We start from the raw sequence: 25,772 nt of genomic DNA on the forward strand, positions 1-25,772 counted from the left end.
AACGTCTGCACGGGTTATACACATGCGTGGGAAGGAACTGCAGGTGCTGGTTTAAACCGAAGATAGACACACACAATGCTGGAGTAACTCGGCGGGTCAGGCGGCATTTCTGGAGAGCATTACTTCTATCCCTGGCCCGCTGAGTTACTCCAGCATTTTGTGTCTATCTTCGGGCCGTACACATCTGTGGGCTGGGCAGGACCTGTGCGGTGCTGGAGTTGTTCCAAGAGTGGCGGCGCTGTGTGTTGGTGAACTGTTTGGCAGCTTACACTTCCCTGGACCTCCCGTGGTCACCACACGGACTCCCACAACCAGCTCACCATTCACTCCCGCGATACTCCACACATGTTGTCCTTAAGCTTCTCTGCCGCTCAGCTAATTTTTAATTCACCGACTCATTGAAGTTGAGACGTCCTTCCCAGCTTCGCCTCGCGTGAAGCGGGCGGTGGGGGTCACTGTTGTTAGGTTGATGATATGCGGGCGGCTACGTTTGGTCGTGGGGTTGTGAAGCGGGCGCCACAGGTTGTGGAACTGGGGCAGTGTGTCTGCCAAGCGTGGCCGGGTCCCGTGGTCTGGTCTGGTCTGGTCTAGTCCGCTGTGGGCGCGGCATTGGATCCACTCTGCGGTTCAGCTGAAAGGTTCGATGCCGTGTAAAACTCCAGCGAGGATCGGGCATTAAAACCATGCTGCCGAATTGGGACATTTTCCGTTCAGAAAAAAACCCCACCCGCGCCCATAAGTTGGAAGATGCATGGTTGATCTAAGACAAACTTTCCCATCATGACGGTAAGTTCTTGGGTCAGCCTGTGTTGGTCCGACCATTGCTGGCGTTATTGGAAATCATCTACAAACAAAAATGTCACACCAGCTATCATCTCGCAACGTTGAATGCAATTTTAATCCCCAATGTTGTACATGGGGAAAGGCAGGTTTGGTGTTTGGGTGAATGCAATGAGAACCTGGAGATTTATCTCTTTAATCATAAATATATGTAATTTTGGCACCGGGTTCTGCCGTGAGCATTACTGGTTTGTATTTCCAGTTTGTCCCATTCTACAATAATGTTTTAAACGCCTTTGGGATTAGGGCTGCAGATTAATCAGGTTTATTCTCCTCTGCCTTCCTTGGCAAAGCTGGACGGACCTCCCGTCCGAGGTGCACGGAGTTTTTGTTTCGACGTGAGTACAGAATATTTTGCTGATTAATGTAATGATTAACTTGCTGAAGAAGTCCTCAGCAGCTTGATGTTGTCCGCTGTAAACTTTTCAGCGTCGTGAGTGGAAAAAGCACTAAATACGTACTGTACCACACTACGCCTATAAATGTTAATAAATAGTTACATTATTTGGAGTTGCGTGCACATAAGAAATCGGGGAGGAATGAGTTGGAGATGCAACAGACTGCAGATGCTGGAATCTAGCACAAAAAAAGAGCACCTGGAGGAACTTTGGGTCAGGATATACCTGTGGAGGGAAATGGACAGAGAACTTTTCCATTATCCGTTCCCCCACAAATGCTGCCTGACCCGTTGAGTTTGTCCAGCTACTTCCATTTTTAGCGAGAAGAATGAAGTGGTCTGGTTGTGCGCTGTGACCAGTGAATTCCTAGTTTACTCATTTACTTTAAAGTGGACAATTTTGGTGGCAAAACTCCAACTACAAAATCAAATCGCTGCGACCTCCCAGGATTCAATGTGAGTTAGCTTGGGTACTTGTTTCATAATTACATTAATAACCTGGACTTGGCTGTAGTATGTCAGTCGTACTGCACAGAAAACATATCCTCCAGAACAAAAAGTAAACTTTCCATGGAGCAATCATATCTGCAACATAGAATATGGAACAGTACAGCACAGCAACAGACCCTGTTGCCCATATTGTCTGTGCCAAACATGATGTTCAGACCAACTCTTATCTGCCTACACATAATCCATATTCCGTATCTATATGCCTATCCAAATGTATAGCAGATAATAATAGTAATCAAAATGTTATTTAATCTGAGTGTGAACAATCACCATCACGTTTTGAGGAAGGTGGATCTAAAATGGATTCAAAAGTCAAATTGGTATTTTAAAAATTTATTGGAGGTGATTGTGTGTGGCCGTGCCTGAGAGAGAGGGTAGGTGGTGAGCTGCCGTTTGAGCTGCTGCAGCCCTGCTGGCACGCGTCTTCCCAGAGAAGGCACTTCAAGATTTGGGCATGGGGGATACTGCTGCATTTTCAAGTCAGGGTGGTGTGTGGCATGGAGAGGTATTTGTAGCATTCCCATTTTTCTGATATCTTCCTTGGCTTAGTGATTGAAACCTGTACAGTGTAAGTAGCCTTGGCAACTAACTACAGGGTTGTAGTGCAAGTAGACGGAGGGAATGACAACCTACAAGCTGTTTTGTTTTGGAAGGTGTTGTACTTTTAGTGTGCAGATCAAACTGCAACAATCCAGGCATTGGAGAGCATTCCAACAAATCCCTGGTGTGCCAGGGTGAGATTGGAGTGGTTGTTAGCCATCAGTCACATCCACTTATTTGTCTTATTGTTACAGTCTACACCGCTGAGCTAAAACATTATGACCACTGATAGGTGAAGTGAATAACATTGATTATCTTGTTACAATGGCACCTGTCAAGGGGTGGGATATATTAGGCAGCAAGTGAACAGTCAGTTCTTGAAGTTGATGTGTTGGATGCAGGAGTAATGGGCAGGAGTAAAGACCTGAGCGACTTTGACAAGGGCCACATTGTTATGGCCAGACGACTGGGTCAGAGCATCTCTGAAATGGCAAGGCTTGTGGGATGCTCCCGGTCAGCAGTGGTGAGTACCTACCGACAGTGGTCCAAGGAGAGACAAACCACAAACCGGCGACAGGGTCTTGGACGCCCAAGGCTCATCGATGAGCGAGGGCAGTGATGGCACCAGGATGCATTGTGGGAGGACGACAAGCCGGTGGAGGGAATGTGATGCTCTGGGCAATATTCTGCTGGGAAAACCTGGGTCCGGCCATTCATGTGGACGTCAATATGACACGTGTCACCTACCTAAACATCGTTGCAGACCAGGTACACCCCTTCATGGCAATGGTATTCCCTGATGGCAGTGGTCTCTTTCAGCAGGATAATGCGCCCTGCCACACTGCACACTCTGTTCGGGAATGGTTTGAGGAACATGATGAAGTGTTCACGGTGTTGCCCTGGCCTCCAAATTCTCCAGATCTCAATCCGATTGAGCATCTGTGGGATGTGCTGGATCGACAAGTCCAATCCACGGCAGCTCCACCTCGCAACTTACAGGACTTGAAGGATGTGCTGCTAATGTTTTGGTGCCAGATACCACAGGACACCTTCAGGGTCTTGTAGAGTCCATGCCTCGGCGGGTCGGCGCTATTTTGGCAGCACACGGAGGACCAACAGCATATTAGGCAGGTGGTCATAATGTTTTGGCTGATTGGTGTACAATGACTGGTCCAGTTACGTTTCTGGTCAATATAGCCCACAAGATGTTTTTTGATTGAGGATTCTATAGTGTTACTCCATCTATCTATCTATCTATCTATCTATATAATACTAAAACTCTGCGGTCCAACATTCCGTATGTATGTATGTATATGTGTATGTACGGAAGATTCCGAAGAATTTCTGTCCATAACTTACAAACCCTACTCCTCCCAGACGGTACACCAAAGCGCTACGATTTTTGTACCGCCATATTCACCATTAACGTGGGCAACTATTGTAAGTACTTTCGTTCAAATTGAAGCTACCTTTTTAAAGCTAGAGAGATATTAAAGTTTAAATTTTCATTTCTAACCCTTTTCTTGAAGGGGCTTCAGCGCGTGATGTCACAATGGCACCCGTGCACCAATGAGAGATCAGCTCGGTTTTAAATTTACATCTTCAGCTTGTGACGTCACAATGCTTGTGTGAGATTGTTGCAACATTGTTGCGAAAAGCAACTGCCAGTTTTTTAAAGTTGTGCAAGTCACTTAACATACACAGATCAGCATGGGGCCCCTATTCCCTCCCTCCCCCCCTTCCCCCCTCAACCCCTTCCTCCCCACTCCTTCCCACCTCCATCCCCACTCCCTCCCCCCCTCCTCCCCAACTCCCTCCCCACCTCCCTCACCCCTCCTCCCCTAACTCCCCCCCCTCCCTCCTTCCCTCCATCCTCCCCCCCCTCCCTCCACCCTTCCATCCCTCTCCCCCTCCCCCCTCCTTCCACCCTCCCTCCCCCCTTCTGGTTACAAAGGAAACCCTACGGGGACGGGCCCAACGGGGAAAGAGGGGTACTGGGAAAAGGGGAGGTCCCCCTCCCTCCCCCCTTCCCCCATCCCTTCCCCCATCCCTTCCCCCATCCCTAAAGGGGAGGTCCCCCTTCCCCCCTCAACCCCTTCATCCCCCCTCCTTCCCACCTCCATCCCCACTCCCTCCCCCCCTCCTCCCCCTCCCTCCCCAACTCCCTCCCCCCTCCCCCCTAACTCCCCCCTCCCTCCTTCCCTCCCTCCCCAATCCCTCCCTCCCTCCCCTTCCCTCCCTCCCATCCTCCCAATGCTTGTTTGAGATGGGTGCTACATTGTTTCGAAAAGCACCACTAACAGATCGCAGTGAGAAGCACTATGTGACCGCGAATGTTTCAAAACAAGCACTTAAAAAGCACTTATCTTTTTTTAAATATTTTTTTTTATTGCAAGTCACTTAACATACACAGATCAGCATTGGGCCCCTATGCTCGTGGGCCACCGGGGCAAGTGTTTCGAAAAAAGCACTGAGAGTGTGTCTGGGGGAGAGAGAGAATGGTGGGGGGGTCTGGGAATGGGGACTGGGGAGGGGGACAACAGGGGTCGTTGCGGAGGGGGCTTGGTGGTGGGGGAAAGAGGGGTACTGGGAAAAGGGGAGGTTCCACTTCCCCCCTCAACCCCTTCCTCCCCCCTCCTTCCCACCTCCATCCCCACTCGCTCCCCCCCTCCCTCCCCCCTCAATCCCAACCTCCATCACCACTCAGCCCCTAACTCCCCCCCTCCCTCCTTCCCTCCATCCCACCCTCCCCCACTCCCTGCCCCCTCCCTCCACCCTTCCATCCCTCTCCCCCTCCCACCTCCTTCCACCCTCCCTCCCCCCCTCCCGGTTACAATGGAAACCCTACGGGGACGAGCCCAACGGGGAAAGAGGGGTACTGGGAAAAGGGGAGATTCCCCTCCCTCCCCTCCCCCTACCCCCTTCCCCCCTCCCCTTCCCCCCTCCCCTCCCCCCCTCCCCTCCTCCCTCCACACCTCCCTCCTCCCTCCCTCCCCCCCTCCCGGTTACAATGGAAACCCTATGAGGACAGGCCCAACGGGGAAAGAGGGGTACTGGGAAAAGGGGAGGTCCCCCTTCCCCCCTCAACCCCTTCATCCCCCCTCCTTCCCACCTCCATCCCCACTCCCTCCCCCCCTCCTCCCCCTCCCTCCCCAACTCCCTCCCCCCTCCCCCCTAACTCCCCCCTCCCTCCTTCCCTCCCTCCCCAATCCCTCCCTCCCTCCCCTTCCCTCCCTCCCATCCTCCCAATGCTTGTTTGAGATGGGTGCTACATTGTTTCGAAAAGCACCACTAACAGATCGCAGTGAGAAGCACTATGTGACCGCGAATGTTTCAAAACAAGCACTTAAAAAGCACTTATCTTTTTTAAAATATTTTTTTTTATTGCAAGTCACTTAACATACACAGATCAGCATTGGGCCCCTATGCTCGTGGGCCACCGGGGCAAGTGTTTCGAAAAAAGCACTGAGAGTGTGTCTGGGGGAGAGAGAGAATGGTGGGGGGGTCTGGGAATGGGGACTGGGGAGGGGGACAACAGGGGTCGTTGCGGAGGGGGCTTGGTGGTGGGGGAAAGAGGGGTACTGGGAAAAGGGGAGGTTCCACTTCCCCCCTCAACCCCTTCCTCCCCCCTCCTTCCCACCTCCATCCCCACTCGCTCCCCCCCTCCCTCCCCCCTCAATCCCAACCTCCATCACCACTCAGCCCCTAACTCCCCCCCTCCCTCCTTCCCTCCATCCCACCCTCCCCCACTCCCTGCCCCCTCCCTCCACCCTTCCATCCCTCTCCCCCTCCCACCTCCTTCCACCCTCCCTCCCCCCCTCCCGGTTACAATGGAAACCCTATGAGGACAGGCCCAACGGGGAAAGAGGGGTACTGGGAAAAGGGGAGGTCCCCCTTCCCCCCTCAACCCCTTCATCCCCCCTCCTTCCCACCTCCATCCCCACTCCCTCCCCCCCTCCTCCCCCTCCCTCCCCAACTCCCTCCCCCCTCCCCCCTAACTCCCCCCTCCCTCCATCCCTCCCTCCCCAATCCCTCCCCCCCTCCCTCCACCCTTCCATCCCTCTCCCCCCTCCTTCCACCCTCCCTCCCCCCCTCCCGGTTACAATTGAAACCCTACGAGGACGGGCCCAACGGGGAAAGAGGAGTACTGGGAAAAGGGGAGGTCCCCCTCCCTCCCCCCTTCCCCTCCCCTCCCCCCTCCCCTCTCCCTCCCCCTCCCCCCTACCCCCCCTCCCTCCCCTCCCCCCTCCCTCCCCTCCCCTCCTCCCTCCACACCTCCCTCCTCCCTCCCTCCCCCTTCCCGCCCTCCCCTCCTCCCGGTTACAATGGAAACCCTACGAGGACGGGCCCAACGGGGAAAGAGGGGTACTGGGAAAAGGGGAGGTCCCCCTCCCTCCCTCCCCCCTACCCACCTCCCTCCCCTCTCCCTCCCCCCCTTCCCTCCTCCCTTCCCCCCTCCCCCTCCCATCCCCCCCTCTCCCCCCTCCCTCCCCCCTACCCCCCTCCCTCCCCTCTCCCTCCCCCCTCCCCCCTCCCCTCCCCCCCTCCCCTCCCCCCCTCCCCTCCCCCCTCCCTCCCCTCCTCCTTCCCCCTTCCCTCCCCCAACCCTCCCCCTTTCCTCCCCTCCTGGTTACAATGGAAACCCTACGAGGACGGGCCCAACGGGCCCACTCGGTCTAGTATACTACTAAAACTCTGCGGTCCAACATTCCGTATGTATGTATGTATATGTGTATGTACGGAAGATTCCGAAGAATTTCTGTCCATAACTTACAAACCCTACTCCTCCCTGAAGTTACACCAAAGCGCTACGATTTTTGTACCGCCATATTCACCATTAACGTGGGCAACTATTGTAAGTACTTTCGTTCAAATTGAAGCTACCTTTTTAAAGCTAGAGAGATATTAAAGTTTAAATTTTCATTTCTAACCCTTTTCTTGAAGGGGCTTCAGCGCGTGATGTCACAATGGCACCCGTGCACCAATGAGAGATCAGCTCGGTTTTAAATTTACATCTTCAGCTTGTGACGTCACAATGCTTGTGTGAGATTGTTGCAACATTGTTGCGAAAAGCAACTGCCAGTTTTTTAAAGTTGTGCAAGTCACTTAACATACACAGATCAGCATGGGGCCCCTATTCCCTCCCTCCCCCCCTTCCCCCCTCAACCCCTTCCTCCCCACTCCTTCCCACCTCCATCCCCACTCCCTCCCCCCCTCCTCCCCAACTCCCTCCCCACCTCCCTCACCCCTCCTCCCCTAACTCCCCCCCCTCCCTCCTTCCCTCCATCCCTCCCCCCCTCCCTCCACCCTTCCATCCCTCTCCCCCTCCCCCCTCCTTCCACCCTCCCTCCCCCCTTCTGGTTACAAAGGAAACCCTACAGGGATGGGCCCAACGGGGAAAGAGGGGTACTGGGAAAAGGGGAGGTCCCCCTCCCTCCCCTCCCCTCCCCACTCCCCCTCCCCCCTAACCCTCTCCCTCCCCCTTCCCCCCTCCCCTCCTCCCTCCACACCTCCCTCCTCCCTCCCTCCCCTCCTCCCGGTTACAATGGAAACCCTACGAGGACGGGCCCAACGGGGAAAGAGGGGTACTGGGAAAAGGGGAGGTCCCACTTCACCTCTCAACCCCTTCCTCCCCCCTCCTTCCCACCTCCATCCCCACTCCCTCCCCCCCTCCCTCCCCCTCAATCCCAACCTCCATCACCACTCAGCCCCTAACTCCCCCCCTCCCTCCTTCCCTCCATCCCACCCTCCCCCACTCCCTCCCAACTCCCTCCACCCTTCCATCCCTCTCCCCCTCCCCCCTCCTTCCACCCTCCCTCCCCCCTCCCGGTTACAATGGAAACCCTACGGGGACGGGCCCAACGGGGAAAGAGGGGTACTGGGAAAAGGGGAGGTCCCCCTTCCCCCCTCAACCCCTTCCTTCCCACCTCCATCCGCACTCCCTCCCCCCTCCTCCCCCTCCCTCCCCAACTCCCTCCCCCCTCCCCCTCCCCCTAACTCCCCCCCTCCCTCCTTCCCTCCATCCCTCCCTCCCCAATCCCTCCCCCCTCCCTCCACCCTTCCATCCCTCTCCCCCCTCCTTCCACCCTCCCTCCCCCCTCCCGGTTACAATTGAAACCCTACGAGGACGGGCCCATCGGGGAAAGAGGGGTACTGGGAAAAGGGGAGGTCCCCCTCCCTTCCCCCTTCCCCCTACCCTCCCCCCCTCCCTCCCCCTCCCCCCTACCCCCTCCCTCCCTCCCCTCCTCCCTCCACACCTCCCTCCTCCCTCCCTCCCCTTCCCTCCCTCCCCTCCTCCCGGTTACAATGGAAACCCTACGAGGACGGGCCCAACGGGGAAAGAGGGGTACTGGGAAAAGGGGAGGTCCCCCCTCCCTCCCCCTTACACGCTCCCTCCCTCCCCCTCCCCCTCTCCCTCCCCCCTCCCCTCCCCCCTCCCTCCCCCTCCCCATCTCCCTCCACACCTCCCTCCTCCCTCCCCCCTACCCCCCTCCCTCCCCTCTCCCTCCTCCCCCTTCCCCCTCCCTCCCCCTCCCCTCCTCCCTCCCCCTCCCCTCCTCCCTCCACACCTCCCTCCCCCCTCCCTCCCCCTTCCCTACCTCCCCTCCTCCCGGTTACAATGGAAACCCTACGACGACGGGCCCAACGGGGAAAGAGGGGTACTGGGAAAACGGGTGGTCCCCCTCCCTCCCCCCTTCCCCCCTCCCTACCCCCTCCCTCCCCTCTCCCTCCCCCTTGCCCCTTCCCCCCTCCCCCCTCCACACCTCCCTCCTCCCTTCCCTCCCCCCCACTCCCCTCCCGGTTACAATGGAAACCTTACGAGGACGGGCACAACGGGGAAAGAGGGGTACTGGGAAAAGGGGAGGTCCCCCTCCCTCCCCCTTCCACCCTCACCCCTTCCCCCACCCCTCCCCCTCTCCCTCCCCCCTCCCTCCACCTCCCCCCCTTCCCCCCTCCCCCTCCCTCCCCCTCCCCTCCTCCCTCCACACCTCCCTCTTCCCTCCCTCCCCCCTCCCTCCCTGCCTCACGGTTACAATGGAAACCCTACGAGGACGGGCCCAACGGGGAAAGGGGTGTGCTGGGGAAAGGGGGGGGGGAGAGTAAGAGTGTATCTGGGGGAGAGAGAATGGGGGGGTCTGAGAATGGGGACTGGGGAGGGGGACAACAGGGGGCTTGGTGGTTTGGGAAAGAAGAGTACTGGGAAAAGGGGAGGTACACCTCCCTCCCCACTCTCCTCCCTCCCTCATCCCTCCCTCCCTCCCGTCCCAGCAGCGCTGACCGCCGGGAGGTGTAGTCGCCGTCGCCTCTCCCGCTGTTTGATTTCATTTATAACAAAGACATTTATTTAAAATGAGGAATGTGATTTTCATTAAGTTTGATTTTATTTATTTTAAAAAAGCTGATGCTCTATAGATAAGTTTATTTCCTTTTCAACAAAGAACGCTGTTTATTTTAAAGTAAAATAGACCCTCCCCCCACCCCCCTCCCTCCCCTCTCCCTCCCCATCCCCCTCCCCTCCTTCCCCCTCCCCTCCCCCCTCCACTCCACCCTCCCCTCCCCCCCTCCCTCCCACTTCCCTCCCTCCCATCCTCCCGGTTACAATGGAAACCCTACGAGGACGGGCCCAACGGGCCCACTCGGTCTAGTATACTACTAAAACTCTGCGGTCCAACATTCCGTATGTATGTATGTATATGTGTATGTACGGAAGATTCCGAAGAATTTCTGTCCATAACTTACAAACCCTACTCCTCCCTGAAGGTACACCAAAGCGCTACGATTTTTGTACCGCCATATTCACCATTAACGTGGGCAACTATTGTAAGTACTTTCGTTCAAATTGAAGTTACCTTTTTAAAGCTAGAGAGATATTAAAGTTTAAATTTTCATTTCTAACCCTTTTCTTGAAGGGGCTTCAGCGCGTGATGTCACAATGGCACCCGTGCACCAATCAGAGATCAGCTCGGTTTTAAATTTACATCTTCAGCTTGTGACGTCACAATGCTTGTGTGAGATTGTTGCAACATTGTTGCGAAAGGCAACTGCCAGTTTTTTAAAGTTGTGCAAGTCACTTAACATACACAGATCAGCATGGGGCCCCTATTCCCTCCCTCCCCCCCCCTTCTCCCCTCAACCCCTTCCTCCCCACTCCTTCCCACCTCCATCCCCACTCCCTCCCCCCCTCCCTCCCCCCTCAATCCCAACCTCCATCACCACTCAGCCCCTAACTCCCCCCCTCCCTCCTTCCCTCCATCCCACCCTCCCCCACTCCCTCCCCCCTCCCTCCACCATTCCATCCCTCTCCCCCTCCCCCCTCCTTCCACCCTCCCTCCCCCCCTCCCGGTTACAATGGAAACTATACGGGGACGGGCCCAACGGGGAAAGAGGGGTACTGGGAAAAGGGGAGGTCCCACTTCCCCCCTCAACCCCTTCCTCCCCCCTCCTTCCCACCTCAATCCCCACTCCCTCCCCCCTCCCTCCCCCCTCAATCCCAACCTCCATCACCACTCAGCCCCTAACTCCCCCGCTCCCTCCTTCCCTCCATCCCACCCTCCCCCACTCCCTCCCCCCTCCCTCCACCATTCCATCCCTCTCCCCCTCCCCCCTCCTTCCACCCTCCCTCCCCCCTCCCGGTTACAATGGAAACCCTACGGGGACGGGCCCAACGGGGAAAGAGGGGTACTGGGAAAAGGGGAGGTCCCCCTTCCCCCCTCAACCCCTTCATCCCCCCTCCTTCCCACCTCCATCCCCACTCCCTCCCCCCCTCCTCCCCAACTCCCTCCCCCCTAACTCCCCCCTCCCTCCTTCCCTCCATCCCTCCCTCCCCCAATCCCTCCCCCTCCCTCCACCCTTCCATCCCTCTCCCCCTCCCCCCTCCTTCCACCCTCTCTCCCCCCTCCCGGTTACAATTGAAACCCTACGAGGACGGGCCCAACGGGGAAAGAGGGGTACTGGGAAAAGGGGAGGTCCCCCTCACTACCCCCTTCCCCCTCCCCTCCCCCCTTCCCCTCCCTCCCCCTCCCCCCTCCCTCCCCTCCCCCTCCCTCCCCTCCCCTCCTCCCTCCACCCCTCCCTCCTCCCTCCCTCCCCCTTCCCTCCCTCCCCTCCTCACGGTTACAATGGAAACCCTACGAGGACGGGCCCAACGGGGAAAGAGGGGTACTGGGAAAAGGGGAGATCCCCCTCCCTCCCCCTTCCCCCCTCTCCCCCTTACCTCCCCCCCTCCCTCCCCTCTCCCTCCCTCCTCCCCCCTTCCCCCCTCCCCCCCTCCCCTCCCCCTCCCCTCCTCCCTCCACACCTCCCTCCTCCCTCCCTCCCTCCCCCTTCCCTCCCTCCCCTCCTCCCGGTTACAATGGAAACCCTACGAGGACGGGCCCAATGGTGAAAGAGGGGTACTGGGAAAATGGGAGGTTCCCCTCCCTCCCCCCTCCCTCCCTTCTCCCTCCCCCCCTCCCTCCCCCTCCCCTTCCCCCCTCCCTCCCCTTCCCCCCTCCCCCCTCCCTACCCCTCCCCCCTACCCCCTTCCCTCCCCTCTCCCTCCTCCCTTCCCCCCTCCCCTCCCCCTCCCCTCCCCCTCCCCTCCCCCCTCCACACCTCCCTACTCCCTCCCTCGAAAAGCAACTGACAGAAGCACTAAGTAGCCGCGAATGTTTCAAAACCAGCACTTAACCGCGAATGTTTTTTTAAAAAGCACTTAACCGCGAATGTTTCAAAACAAGCAATTAAAAAGCACTTTTTTTAAAAAAGTATTTTTTTTTATTCCAAGAGAATGGGGGGGGGGTCTGAGAATGGGGACTGGGTAGGGGGACAACAGGGGTCGTTGCGGTGGGGGCTTGGTGGTGGGGGAAAGAGGGGTACTGGGAAAAGGGGAGGTCCCACTTCCCCCTCAACCTCTTCCTCCCCCCTCCTTCCCACCTCCATCCCGACTCTCTCCCCCCTCAATCCCAACCTCCATCACCACTCAGCCCCTAACTCACCCCTCCCTCCTTCCCTCCATCCGACCCTCCCCCACTCCCTCCCCCCCTCCCTCCACCCTTCCACCCCTCTCCCCCTCCTTCCACCCTCCCTCCCCCCCTCCCGGTTACAATGGAAACCCTACGGGGACGGGCCCAACGGTGAAAGAGGGGTACTGGGAAAAGGGGAGTTCCCCCTCCCTCCCCTCCTCCCTCCCCTCCCCCCTACCCCTCTTCCCCCCTCCCCCTCCCCTCCCTCACCCTCCCCTCCTCCCTCCACACCTCCCTCCTCCCTCCCTCCCCCCTCCCGGTTACAATGGAAACCCTACGAGGACGGGCCCAACGGGGAAAGAGGAGTACTGGGAAAAGGGGAGGTCCCCCTCCCTCCCCCCTTCCCGCTCCCCTCCCCCCTCCCCTCTCCCTCCCCCTCCCCCCTACCCCCCTCCCTCCCCTCCCCCCTCCCTCCCCTCCCCTCCTCCCTCCACACCTCCCTCCTCCCTCCCTCCCCCTTCCCGCCCTCCCGTCCTCCCGGTTACAATGGAAACCCTACGAGGACGGGCCCAACGGGGAAAGAGGGGTACTGGGAAAAGGGGAGGTCCCCCTCCCTCCCTCCCCCCTACCCACCTCCCTCCCCTCTCCCTCCCCCCTTCCCTCCTCCCTTCCCCCCTCCCCCCTCCCATCCCCCCCTCTCCCCCCTCCCTCCCCCCTACCCCCCTCCCTCCCCTCTCCCTCCCCCCTTCCCCCCTCCCCCCTCCCCTCCCTCCCCTCCTCCCTCCCCCTTCCCTCCCCCAACCCTCCCCCTTTCCTCCCCTCCCGGTTACAATGGAAACCCTACGAGGACGGGCCCAACGGGCCCACTCGGTCTAGTATACTACTAAAACTCTGCGGTCCAACATTCCGTATGTATATGTGTATGTACGCAAAGATTCCGAAGAGTTTCTGTCCATAACTTACAAACCCTACTCCTCCCTGACGGTACACCAAAGCGCTACGATTTTTGTACCGCCATATTCACCATTAACATGGGCAACTATTGTAAGTACTTTCGTTCAAATTGAAGCTGCCTTTTTAAAGCTAGAGAGATATTAAAGTTTAATTTTCATTTCTAACCCTTTTCTTGAAGGGGCTTCAGCGCGTGATGTCACAATGGCACCCGTGCACCAATGAGAGATCAGCTCGGTTTTAAATTTACATCTACAGCTTGTGACGTCACAATGCTTGTGTGAGATGGTTTGCAACATTGTTGCGAAAGGCAACTGCCAGTTTTTTAAAGTTGTGCAAGTCACTTAACATACACAGATCAGCATGGGGCCCCTATTCCCTCCCTCCCCCCCCTTCCCCCCTCAACCCCTTCCTCCCCACTCCTTCCCACCTCCATCCCCACTCCCTCCACCCCTCCTCCCCAACTCCCTCCCCACCTCCCTCACCCCTCCTCCCCTAACTCCCCCCCCTCCCTCCTTCCCTCCATCCCTCCCCCCCTCCCTCCACCCTTCCATCCCTCTCCCCCTCCCCCCTCCTTCCACCCTCCCTCCCCCCTTCTGGTTACAAAGGAAACCCTACGGGGACGGGCCCAACGGGGAAAGAGGGGTACTGGGAAAAGGGGAGGTCCCCCTCCCTCCCCTCCCCTCCCCCTCCCCCCTAACCCTCTCCCTCCCCCTTCCCCCTCCCCTCCTCCCTCCACACCTCCCTCCTCCCTCCCTCCCCTCCTCCCGGTTACAATGGAAACCCTACGAGGACGGGCCCAACGGGGAAAGAGGGGTACTGGGAAAAGGGGAGGTCCCCCTCCCTCCCCCCTTCCCCCATCCCATCCCCCCTCCCTCTCCTCTCCCTCCCCCTTCCCCCCGTTCCCCCCTCCCCTTCCCCCATCCCTCCACACCTCTCTCCTCCCTCCCTCCCCTTCCCTCCCTCCCATCCTCCCAATGCTTGTTTGAGATGGGTGCTACATTGTTTCGAAAAGCACCACTAACAGATCGCAGTGAGAAGCACTATGTGACCGCGAATGTTTCAAAACAAGCACTTAAAAAGCACTTATCTTTTTTTAAAGTATTTTTTTTAATTGCAAGTCACTTAACATACACAGATCAGCATTGGGCCCCTATGCTCGTGGGCCACCGGGGCAAGTGTTTCCCGGTTACAATGGAAACCCTACGGGGACGGGCCCAACGGGGAAAGAGGGGTACTGGGAAAAGGGGAGATCCCCCTCCCTCCCCTCCCCCCTACTCCCTCCCCCCTTCCCCCCTCCCCTTCCCCCCTCCCCTCCCCCCTCCCTCCCCCTCCCCTCCTCCCTCCACACCTCCCTCCCTCCCCCCTCCCGGTTACAATGGAAACCCTATGAGGACGGGCCCAACGGGGAAAGAGGGGTACTGGGAAAAGGGGAGGTCCCCCTTCCCCCCTCAACCCCTTCATCCCCCCTCCTTCCCACCTCCATCCCCACTCCCTCCCCCCCTCCTCCCCCTCCCTCCCCAACTCCCTCCCCCCTCCCCCCTAACTCCCCCCTCCCTCCTTCCCTCCCTCCCCAATCCCTCCCCCCCTCCCTCCACCCTTCCATCCCTCTCCCCCCTCCTTCCACCCTCCCTCCCCCCCTCCCGGTTACAATTGAAACCCTACGAGGACCGGCCCAACGGGGAAAGAGGAGTACTGGGAAAAGGGGAGGTCCCCCTCCCTCCCCCCTTCCCCTCCCCCCTACCCCCCTCCCTCCCCTCCCCCCTCCCTCCCCTCCCCTCCTCCCTCCACACCTCCCTCCTCCCTCCCTCCCCCTTCCCGCCCTCCCCTCCTCCCGGTTACAATGGAAACCCTACGAGGACGGGCCCAACGGGGAAAGAGGGGTACTGGGAAAAGGGGAGGTCCCCCTCCCTCCCCCCTACCCACCTCCCTCCCCTCTCCCTCCCCCCTTTCCCTCCTCCCTTCCCCCCTCCCCTCCCCCTCCCATCCCCCCCTCTCCCCCTCCCTCCCCCCTACCCCCTCCCTCCCCTCTCCCTCCCCCCTCCCCTCCCCCCCTCCCCTCCCCTCCTCCCTCCCCCTTCCCTCCCCCAACCCTCCCCCTTTCCTCCCCTCCCGGTTACAATGGAAACCCTACAAGGACGGGCCCAACGGGCCCACTCGGTCTAGTATACTACTAAAACTCTGCGGTCCAACATTCCGTATGTATGGATGTATATGTGTATGTACGCAAAGATTCCGAAGAGTTTCTGTCCATAACTTACAAACCCTACTCCTCCCTGACGGTACACCAAAGCGCTACGATTTTTGTACCGCCATATTCACCATTAACCTGGGCAACTATTGTAAGTACTTTCGTTCAAATTGAAGCTACCTTTTTAAAGCTAGAGAGATATTAAAGTTTAAATTTTCATTTCTAACCCTTTTCTTGAAGGGGCTTCAGCGCGTGATGTCACAATGGCACCCGTGCACCAATGAGAGATCAGCTCGCGATGGACAAGCAGCTGCTATTGGGTGTTTACTACTTTAAATTTACATGATTTTTTTTCTGACCTTTTTTTTCAAGGTCTTCAGCTTGTGACGTCACAATGCTTGTGTGAGATGTTGCAACATTGTTGCGAAAAGCAACTGCCAGTTTTTTAAAGTTGTGCAAGTCACTTAACTTACACAGATCCTCCCTCCCCCCCCTTCCCCCCTCAACCCCTTCCTCCCCACTCCTTCCCACCTCCACCCCCCCTCCCTCCCCCCCTTCCCCCCTCCCCTCCCCCCTCCCTCCCCCTCCCCCTCCACCCTCCACACCTCCCTCCCTCCCCCTTCCCTCCCTCCCCTCCTCCCGGTTACAATGGAAACCCTACGAGGATGGGCCCAACGGGGAAAGAGGGGTACTGGGAAAAGGGGAGGTCCCCCTCCCTCCCCCATCCCATCCCCCCTCCCTCCCCTCTCCCGCCCCCTTCCCCCACTCCACTTCCCCCCTCCCTCCCCTCCTCCCTCCACACCTCCCTCCTCCCTCCCTCCCCTTCCCTCCCTCCCTCCCCTTCCCTCCCTCCCATCCTCCCAATGCTTGTGTGAGATGGTTGCAACATTGTTTCGAAAAGCAACTGACAGAAGCACTAAGTAGCCGCGAATGTTTCAAAACCAGCACTTAACCGCGAATGTTTTTTAAAAAAGCACTTAACCGCGAATGTTTCAAAACAAGCAATTAAAAAGCACTTATTTTTTTTAAAGTATTTTTTTTTATTCCAAGAGAATGGGGGGGGGGGGGGTCTGAGAATGGGGACTGGGGAGGGGGACAACAGGGGTCGTTGCGGTGGGGGCTTGGTGGTGGGGGAAAGAGGGGTACTGGGAAAAGGGGAGGTCCCACTTCCCCCTCAACCTCTTCCTCCCCCCTCCTTCCCACCTCCATCCCCACTCTCTCCCCCCTCAATCCCAACCTCCATCACCACTCAGCCCCTAACTCCCCCCCTCCCTCCTTCCCTCCATCCCACCCTCCCCCAATCCCTCCCCCCTCCCTCCACCCTTCCATCCCTCTCCCCCTCCCCCCTCCTTCCACCCTCCCTCCCCCCCTCCCGGTTACAATGGAAACCCTACGGGGACGGGCCCCAACGGGGAAAGAGGGGTACTGGGAAAAGAGGAGATCCCCCTCCCTCCCCTCCCCCCTACCCCCTTCCCCCCTCCCCTTCCCCCCTCCCCTCCCCCCCTCCCTCCCCCTCCCCTCCTCCCTCCACACCTCCCTCCCTCCCCCCCTCCCAGTTACAATGGAAACCCTATGAGGACGGGCCCAACGGGGAAAGAGGGGTACTGGGAAAAGGGGAGGTCCCCCTTCCCCCCTCAACCCCTTCATCCCCCCTCCTTCCCACCTCCATCCCCACTCCCTCCCTTCCTCCTCCCTCCCCAACTCCCTCCCCCCTCCCCCCTAACTCCTCCATCCCTCCCTCCCCAATCCCTCCCCCCCTCCCTCCACCCTTCCATCCCTCTCCCCCTTCCTTGAAACCCTACGAGGACGGGCCCAACGGGGAAAGAGGAGTACTGGGAAAAGGGGAGGTCCCCCTCCCTCCCCCCTCCCCTTCCCCCTCTCCCTCCCCCTCCCCCCTACCCCCTCCCTCCCCTCCCCCCTCCCTCCCCTCCCCTCCTCCTTCCACACCTCCCTCCTCCCTCCCTCCCCCTTCCCGCCCTCCCCTCCTCCCGGTTACAATGGAAACCCTACGAGGACGGGCCCAACGGGGAAAGAGGGGTACTGGGAAAAGGGGAGGTCCCCCTCCCTCCCTCCCCCCTACCCCCCTCCCTCCCCTCCTCCCTCCCCCTTCCCTCCCCCAACCCTCCCCCTTTCCTCCCCTCCCGGTTACAATGGAAACCCTACGAGGACGGGCCCAACGGGCCCACTCGGTCTAGTATAATACTAAAACTCTGCGGTCCAACATTCCGTATGTATATACGGAAGATTCCGTATGTATATACGGAAGATTCCGAAGATTTCTGTCCATAACTTACAAACCCTGCTCCTCCCAGACGGTACACCAAAGCGCTACGATTTTTGTACCGCCGTATTCACCATTGACGTGGGCAACTGTTGTAAGTACTTTCGTTCAAATTGAAGCTACCTTTTTAAAGCTAGAGAGATATTAAAGTTTAAATTTTCATTTCTAACACTTTTCTTGAAGGGTCCAAACCCTACTCCTCCCAGACGGTACACCAAAGCGCTACGATTTTTGTACCGCCGTATTCACCATTAACATGGGCAACTATTGTAAGTACTTTCGTTCAAATTGAAGCTACCTTTTTAAAGCTAGAGAGATATTAAAGTATAAATTTTCATTTCTAACCCTTTTCTTGAAGGGGCTTCAGTGCGTGATGTCACAATGGCACCCGTGCACCAATGAGAGATCAGCTCGGTTTTAAATTTACATCTTCAGCTTGTGACGTCACAATGCTTGTGTGAGATTGTTGCAACATTGTTGCGAAAAGCAACTGCCAGTTTTTTAAAGTTGTGCAAGTCACTTAACATACACAGATCAGCATGGGGCCCCTATTCCCTCCCTCCCCCCCTTCCCCCCTCACCCCTTCCTCCCCACTCCTTCCCACCTCCATCCCCACTCCCTCCCCCCCTCCTCCCCAACTCCCTCCCCACCTCCCTCACCCCTCCTCCCCTAACTCCCCCCCCCTCCCTCCTTCCCTCCATCCTCCCCCCCTCCCTCCACCCTTCCATCCCTCTCCCCCTCCCCCCTCCTTCCACCCTCCCTCCCCCCCTTCTGGTTACAAAGGAAACCCTATGGGGACGGGCCCAACGGGGAAAGAGGGGTACTGGGAAAAGGGGAGGTCCCCCTCCCTCCCCTTCCCCCCTCCCCTCCCCCCTCCCCCTCCCCCCTAACCCTCTCCCTCCCCCTCCCCTCCCCCCCTCCCCTCCTCCCTCCACACCTCCTCCTCCCTCCCTCCCCTCCTCCCGGTTACAATGGAAACCCTACGAGGACGGGCCCAACGGGGAAAGAGGGGTACTGGGAAAAGGGGAGGTCCCCCTCCCTCCCCCCTTCCCCCATCCCATCCCCCCTCCCTCCCCTCTCCCTCCCCCCGTTCCCCCTCCCCTTCCCCCCTCCCCTTCCCCCCTCCCTCCACACCTCTCTCCTCCCTCCCTCCCCTTCCCTCCCTCCCATCCTCCCAATGCTTGTTTGAGATGGGTGCTACATTGTTTCGAAAAGCACCACTAACAGATCGCAGTGAGAAGCACTATGTGACCGTGAATGTTTCAAAACAAGCACTTAAAAAGCACTTATCTTTTTTTAAAGTATTTTTTTTTATTGCAAGTCACTTAACATACACAGATCAGCATTGGGCCCCTATGCTCGTGGGCCACCGGGGCAAGTGTTTCGAAAAAAGCACTGAGAGTGTGTCTGGGGGAGAGAGAGAATGGGGGGGGGGGGGGTCTGAGAATGGGGACTGGGGAGGGGGACAACAGGGGTCGTTGCGGAGGGGGCTTGGTGGTGGGGGAAAGAGGGGTACTGGGAAAAGGGGAGGTCCCACTTCCCCCCTCAACCCCTTCCTCCCCCCTCCTTCCCACCTCCATCCCCACTCCCTCCCCCCTCCCTCCCCCCTCAATCCCAACCTCCTTCACCACTCAGCCCCTAACTCCCCCCCTCCCTCCTTCCCTCCATCCCACCCTCCCCCACTCCCTCCCCCCTCCCTCCACCATTCCATCCCTCTCCCCCTCCCCCCTCCTTCCACCCTCCCTCCCCTCCTCCCGGTTACAATGGAAACCCTACGAGGACGGGCCCAATGGGGAAAGAGGGGTACTGGGAAAATGGGAGGTTCCCCTCCCTCCCCCCTCACTCCCCCCTCCCTCCCTTCTCCCTCCCCCCCTCCCTCCCCCTCCCCTTCCCCCCTCCCTCCCCTTCCCCCCTCCCTCCCCCTCCCCCCTACCCCCTTCCCTCCCCTCTCCCTCCCCCCCTTCCCCCCTCCCCTCCCCCCTCCCTCCCCTCCCCTCCCCCCTCCACACCTCCCTACTCCCTCCCTCGAAAAGCAACTGACAGAAGCACTAAGTAGCCGCGAATGTTTCAAAACCAGCACTTAACCGCGAATGTTTTTTAAAAAAGCACTTAACCACGAATGTTTCAAAACAAGCAATTAAAAAGCACTTTTTTTTTTAAAGTATTTTTTTTTATTCCAAGAGAATGGGGGGGGGTCTGAGAATGGGGACTGGGGAGGGGGACAACAGGGGTCGTTGCGGTGGGGGCTTGGTGGTGGGAGAAAGAGGGGTACTGGGAAAAGGGGAGGTCCCACTTCCCCCTCAACCTCTTCCTCCCCCCTCCTTCCCACCTCCATCCCCACTCTCTCCCCCCTCAATCCCAACCTCCATCACCACTCAGCCCCTAACTCACCCCTCCCTCCTTCCCTCCATCCGACCCTCCCCCACTCCCTCCCCCCCTCCCTCCACCCTTCCACCCCTCTCCCCCTCCTTCCACCCTCCCTCCCCCCCTCCCGGTTACAATGGAAACCCTACGGGGACGGGCCCAACGGGGAAAGAGGGGTACTGGGAAAAGGGGAATTCCCCTCCCTCCCCTCCTCCCTCCCCTCCCCCCTACCCCTCTTCCCCCCTCCCCCTCCCCTCCCCCCCTCCCTCCCCCTCCCCTCCTCCCTCCACACCTCCCTCCACACCTCCCTCCTCCCTCCCTCCCCCCCTCCCGGTTACAATGGAAAACCCTACGAGGACGGGCCCAACGGGGAAAGAGGAGTACTGGGAAAAGGGGAGGTCCCCCTCCCTCCCCCCTTCCCCCTCCCCTCCCCCATCCCCTCTCCCTCCCCCTCCCTCCCCCTCCCCCCTACCCCCCTCCCTCCCCTCCCCCTCCCTCCCCTCCCCCTCCCTCCCCTCCCCTCCTCCCTCCACACCTCCCTCCTCCCTCCCTCCCCCTTCCCGCCCTCCCCTCCTCCCGGTTACAATGGAAACCCTACGAGGACGGGCCCAACGGGGAAAGAGGGGTACTGGGAAAAGGGGAGGTCCCCCTCCCTCCCTCCCCCCTACCCACCTCCCTCCCCTCTCCCTCCCCCCCTTCCCTCCTCCCTTCCCCCCTCCCCTCCCCCCTCCCATCCCCCCCTCTCCCCCCTCCCTCCCCCCCTACCCCCCTCCCTCCCCTCTCCCTCCCCCCCTCCCCTCCCCCCCTCCCTCCCCTCCTCCCTCCCCCTTCCCTCCCCCAACCCTCCCCCTTTCCTCCCCTCCCGGTTACAATGGAAACCCTACGAGGACGGGCCCAACGGGCCCACTCGGTCTAGTTGAATGATAAAGGTAGGTGGTGCACTCTTGCTGGAGGTGGTTGATGTTTGAAACTTGCATTGTCAGGATCTTGCAGCATGTAGACTTGGTCTTTAAGTGAGGAATTGTATGTGGAAAGTGAAGAAGCTTTTTCTTATGTTTATCAACCAAATGGGTATTTAACCTTTTTTCCAGAGTTATATCCACCAAGTTGATTGAAGGAGTTTCCAAGAAGTTAATCTTTGTTATTTGCAGCAGTGTCCAGGAGTTGATCCTTGATCAGCTGAGACAACATTACAAAGCAGGAGAACTGGCAGCTCTACCAGTCCCTCTAAACAAAGTTAAATGATAGAACAGCATGCAGTGCTGTTCTATCATTCAGAACCAGGGGCCACAGTTTAAGAATAAGGGGTAGGCCATTTAGAACGGAGATGAGGAAAAACTTTTTCAGTCAGAGAGTTGTGAACCTGTGGAATTCTCTGCCTCAGAAGGCAGTGGAGGCCAATTCTCTGAATGCATTCAAGAGGGAGCTAGATAGAGCTCTTAAGGATAGCAGAGTCAGGGGGTATGAGGAGAAGGCAGGAACAGGGTACTGATTGAGAATGATCAGCCATGATCACATTGAATGGCGGTGCTGGCTCAAAGGGCCGAATGGCCTCCTCCTGCACCTATTGTCTATTGTCAGTGAAGATATACTGTATTAAACTCGCACCCTATACAGAATAATTGGCAGTGTTCTTGAACTGGAAATATCTAGTTCTTTTAAAAATAAATTAGATTCAACGGCACAAATCCAGTAAATTGATTTGATTGGTTTAATTGGGTAATTCTGTGCGATGTGCAAACTGTGACAATGTTAGGTGGGTGGGGCAGTGGATGGATATTTCACCTGGCTTGATATATAACACATTGGGTAGGTTTATGCAGAGCACAGTAATAGCTAGTTTATTCTCACCAAAGTGTATGTTGCTGGACGGCTTTAAAATTGGATTATTGCATTCTGCTTTGTCAACTTAGTAGAGTATTTTCTTATTTGCTGCCAGCATTTTTATTTTTGCCTCCTTATTTATCCACTGGATTTCAACATATTATTTAATTACTTGAAGAAAAAAAGGGTATTGGCACCAAGACTAACTTAATAACAACTGGCGAGCAAACACCAAAGGAGGATGTCTGTAAGTTTAATTATATTATAAGTAAAATAATAACATAGCTTCTATTTGTATCTATTGACTTGTTACGTGTGTCGGGAAAAATCATCTCAATTCATTTCTGACAATGTATAAATTTTATAAATGTAGTTATATTGCACCAATGAAATTTATTTAACAAATCTTAATGACCGATTGTGGGGAGGAAAATGTTTAGTTCATCAACATTAACACTGCACTTATACATTTAACACTGCACACTACAAAATAATGGGCAACTTGTTCTCCACACAGAATTATCCTGAACTTCAATCCTTAACATAGATGAAGGCCATGTCCCCTTTGATAATTACTTTTCAAATCTGATACACAATGTCAGAATAAATTTAGTACTGAGTAGAAAAAGAAATAATGCAAAAACTGATTTATAGTGCAAAATGAATATTAACACAAGTACATTTTATGATTCATTCAATAAATGTATCAAACACAATGAGATATCTCTGTTAGCACGTTACATATTCCTGACAGATTTTGTTGGTTATATTTTTCAAGTGTCATTATGCATTATGAGTACTCTGAACAACTTTCAATTTTAACACATTTGCAGAATCCTATCAGACGCCTCAAAGGACCATCAATAAAATCGCAGGGAATGTTGCAAGTAACAGGTAAGTTTAAAATCCTAGAATAATAAATGGAAGAATTTTCAATTTAATGGAAGATGCTTTATTTTACTTTTATAGCCAATTTTTGAACGTGGTCTTACCTGGAGACGTTGGTTCATTGCTATCTGTTACAAACTACAATATTTGGATTTTTCTTGTTCTATTAAAAAGAGTTAAAGTAACAATTATTGGAGGATTTACTCTATATCAAAATAAAAAGAATGGACCATTTTTAGATTTCATTACTAACATTCTTCAGAACAACTCTTTAACAGATGTAAATTTTCACAACAGACACTTGCTATCAGCAGGCAAAATACTTGCATCATTCCAAATAAAAAGCATACAGGTTAAATTTTTTTGATTTTTTTTGTTTGAAAACGGAGTTAAAAAGAAAAATTTCAAGAGCTTTGGGGTGATTTAAATTGAAATTTGATGAGATAGACATTTGACTGGAGTTTTGTTATTGCACCTTTCTGATGCTTTTATGAGGGAATTTGTCCAATTATACTGGATTTCCATTATTGTCAGAATTTCTTCTATTGTGATATTTTTAAGTTGAAATTTCGAGAATGGATGAAGATAGGGTGTCAGTGGAAATAAATATATATCAGTATATATACCATGCAGAATTAATTAAGTCTATGTTAAAATGGCTATTTAAAAATGTAGATCCGGATTTAATAATAATAATAATAATAATAATGCGTTACATTTATATAGCGCTTTTCTAAACACTCAAAGACGCTTTACAGGGTTTACTAAAACATAGAGAAGAAAATAAATAGATAAATAAGTAAACGGACAGAAAAGGAAAAAGAAGGTGAGGTGACGGTCAGTGGTTGAAGGCAGTGCTGAACAGGTGAGACTTCAGTGATGTTTTGAATGTGGTGAGTGAGGAGGAGTCTCTGACGGTTTGGGGTAGTGAGTTCCAGAGTGTGGGAGCAGCGATGGAGAAAGCCCTGTCCCCCCAGGATCTGAGTTTGGTCCGGATGGGGGGGGGGGGGGGGGGCAGGAGGTTAGCAGCAGCAGAGCGAAGGGTACGGGTGGGAGTGTGTCTGTGGAGGAGGTCAGTCAGGTAGGATGGGGCCAGGTTATGGAGGGCTTTGTAGGTCATGAGGAGGATTTTGTACTGGATTCTCTGGGGGATGGGGAGCCAGTGGAGCTTGTAAAGGACGGGGGTGATATGGTCACGGATCGGGGAGTGGGTGAGTAGACGGGCAGCGGAGTTTTGGATGTATTGGAGTTTATTGATGATTTTTGAGGGTGAACCATAGAGGAGGCTGTTGCAGTAGTCCAGACGGGAGGTGATGAAGGCGTGGATGAGGGTTTCTGCAGCTGTGGAGGAGAGGGATGGACGGAGACGGGCGATGTTTTTGAGGTGGAAGAAGGCTGTCTTGGTGATGTGTTTGATATGTTTGTCGAAGGAGAGGGTTTGATCAAAGATGATTCCAAGATTCCGGATGTGAGGGGAGGTGGATACTGGGAAACCATCAATATTGAGGGTGAAGTTTTAGGTGAATTTGGTGAGCGTTTTTGGACCAATGATGATGATTTCAGATTTGTTGCAGTTGAGTTTGAAGAAATTGGATTGAAGCAAAGATTTTATTTCAGTGATGCAGTTTGTCAGGGTAGAGTAGCTGAGCGTCCACATTCTTTCAGTTGGAGAATTACAAAGATTCACAACCAATTCAGAGAAATTATTCTGCTCCTTTTCTGTCTTAAATATTATACCCAATACCAGGGCTCCTCAGACTTACAGTCCTTGCCTTCACAAACACATGATGCCCCTGTATCTGACATTTACCTGTGGAAAAAAATCCACAAAAGTACCTTTAGTATTCTTTAACTTTGTTGTTTAAAATGAATCTGCACGTCCCACCTCACCATTCCCAAGTACCACTGCTACAAGCAGAATATTTTACATTTTTGATGTCATTTAAGTAAAAGTGCAGATTCATGGATGCATCCACTGACCTTGAGCAACAGGGGCAGCCAGTGGAATGGATCAACTAACACCAGGCACTAACAGCTCCATTCGTGGTACTGTTGCTTAAAAGGGCAACAATCCTGACAGCAAATCAGGCCTGGAACAGTGCACACGGACAATTTGAAACTCCGTCACCACTCCAAAATGTACTGTGCCCAGCAACACCAGGACGCAACTCAATAACGTCCTGTGATGCTTCCAGTGGTAAAGTTGCTGCCTTACAGCGAATGCAGCGCCGGAGACTCAGGTTCGATCCTGACTACGGGCGCCGTCTGTACGGAGTTTGTACGTTCTCCCCGTGACCTGCGTGGGTTTTCTCCGAGATCTTCGGTTTCCTCCCACACTCCAAAGACGTGTATGTATGTAGGTTAATTGGCTGCGCAAATGTAAACAAAAATTGACCCTGGTATGTGTAGGATAGTGTTAATATCATATCATATCATATATATACAGCCGGAAACAGGCCTTTTCAGCCCTCCAAGTCCGTGCCGCCCAGCGATCCCCGTACATTAACACTATCCTACACCCACCAGGGACAATTTTTACATTTACCCAGCCAATTAACCTACATACCTGTACGTCTTTGGAGTGTGGGAGGAAACCGAAGATCTCGGAGAAAACCCATGCAGGTCACGGGGAGAACGTACAAATTCCTTACAGTACAGCACCCGTAGTCAGGATCGAACCTGAGTCTCCGGCGCTGCATTCGCTGTAAAGCAGCAACTCTACCGCTGCGCTACCGTGCCGCCCTACGCGGGGATCGCTGGGCGGCGCGGTCCCGGTGGGCCGAAGGGCCTGTTTCCGCGCTGTATCTCTGTATCTGTATCTCTAAATCAAAGATATTCAATCACAGGCACCTCAAGTACATCATTGTTGACTCCAATCCTCAACATATCTCCCCAGCACATACCCAAGGCATGACATTGCGTTGCTCAACCCATCCAAGGCTGGGAGAAGCCATTCAAATACAGAGCCTGTCCATGTACACTGGTGCAATATACACTTACAGTGTTGTGTCTACTAGATTGGGGCATTGCAGCCAAGATTGG

At 55.4% G+C, this 25,772-nt stretch overlaps 1 protein-coding gene across 5 annotated transcripts in view; it reads left to right on the forward strand.

Annotated features, from left to right (window-relative positions):
- Positions 1-457: 457 nt before the first annotated feature.
- Positions 458-25,772, forward strand: part of LOC144603720 (uncharacterized) — a 47,788-nt gene continuing 22,473 nt past the window's right edge. For 3 of the 5 annotated variants that reach the window (XM_078417389.1, XM_078417393.1, XM_078417392.1), the window contains exons 1-3: positions 458-786; positions 22,021-22,089; positions 22,676-22,736. In XM_078417389.1, coding sequence (XP_078273515.1) covers positions 22,084-22,089; positions 22,676-22,736 — 67 coding nt within the window. In that variant the 5' untranslated portion in view covers positions 458-786; positions 22,021-22,083. The remainder of the gene's footprint in view (positions 787-22,020; positions 22,090-22,675; positions 22,737-25,772) is intronic. The other 2 variants (XM_078417390.1, XM_078417391.1) reach the window with 1 other exon arrangement.

This window comes from Rhinoraja longicauda, chromosome 20 (genome assembly GCF_053455715.1).
Source record: "Rhinoraja longicauda isolate Sanriku21f chromosome 20, sRhiLon1.1, whole genome shotgun sequence".
NCBI classification, from domain to species: domain Eukaryota; kingdom Metazoa; phylum Chordata; class Chondrichthyes; order Rajiformes; family Arhynchobatidae; genus Rhinoraja; species Rhinoraja longicauda.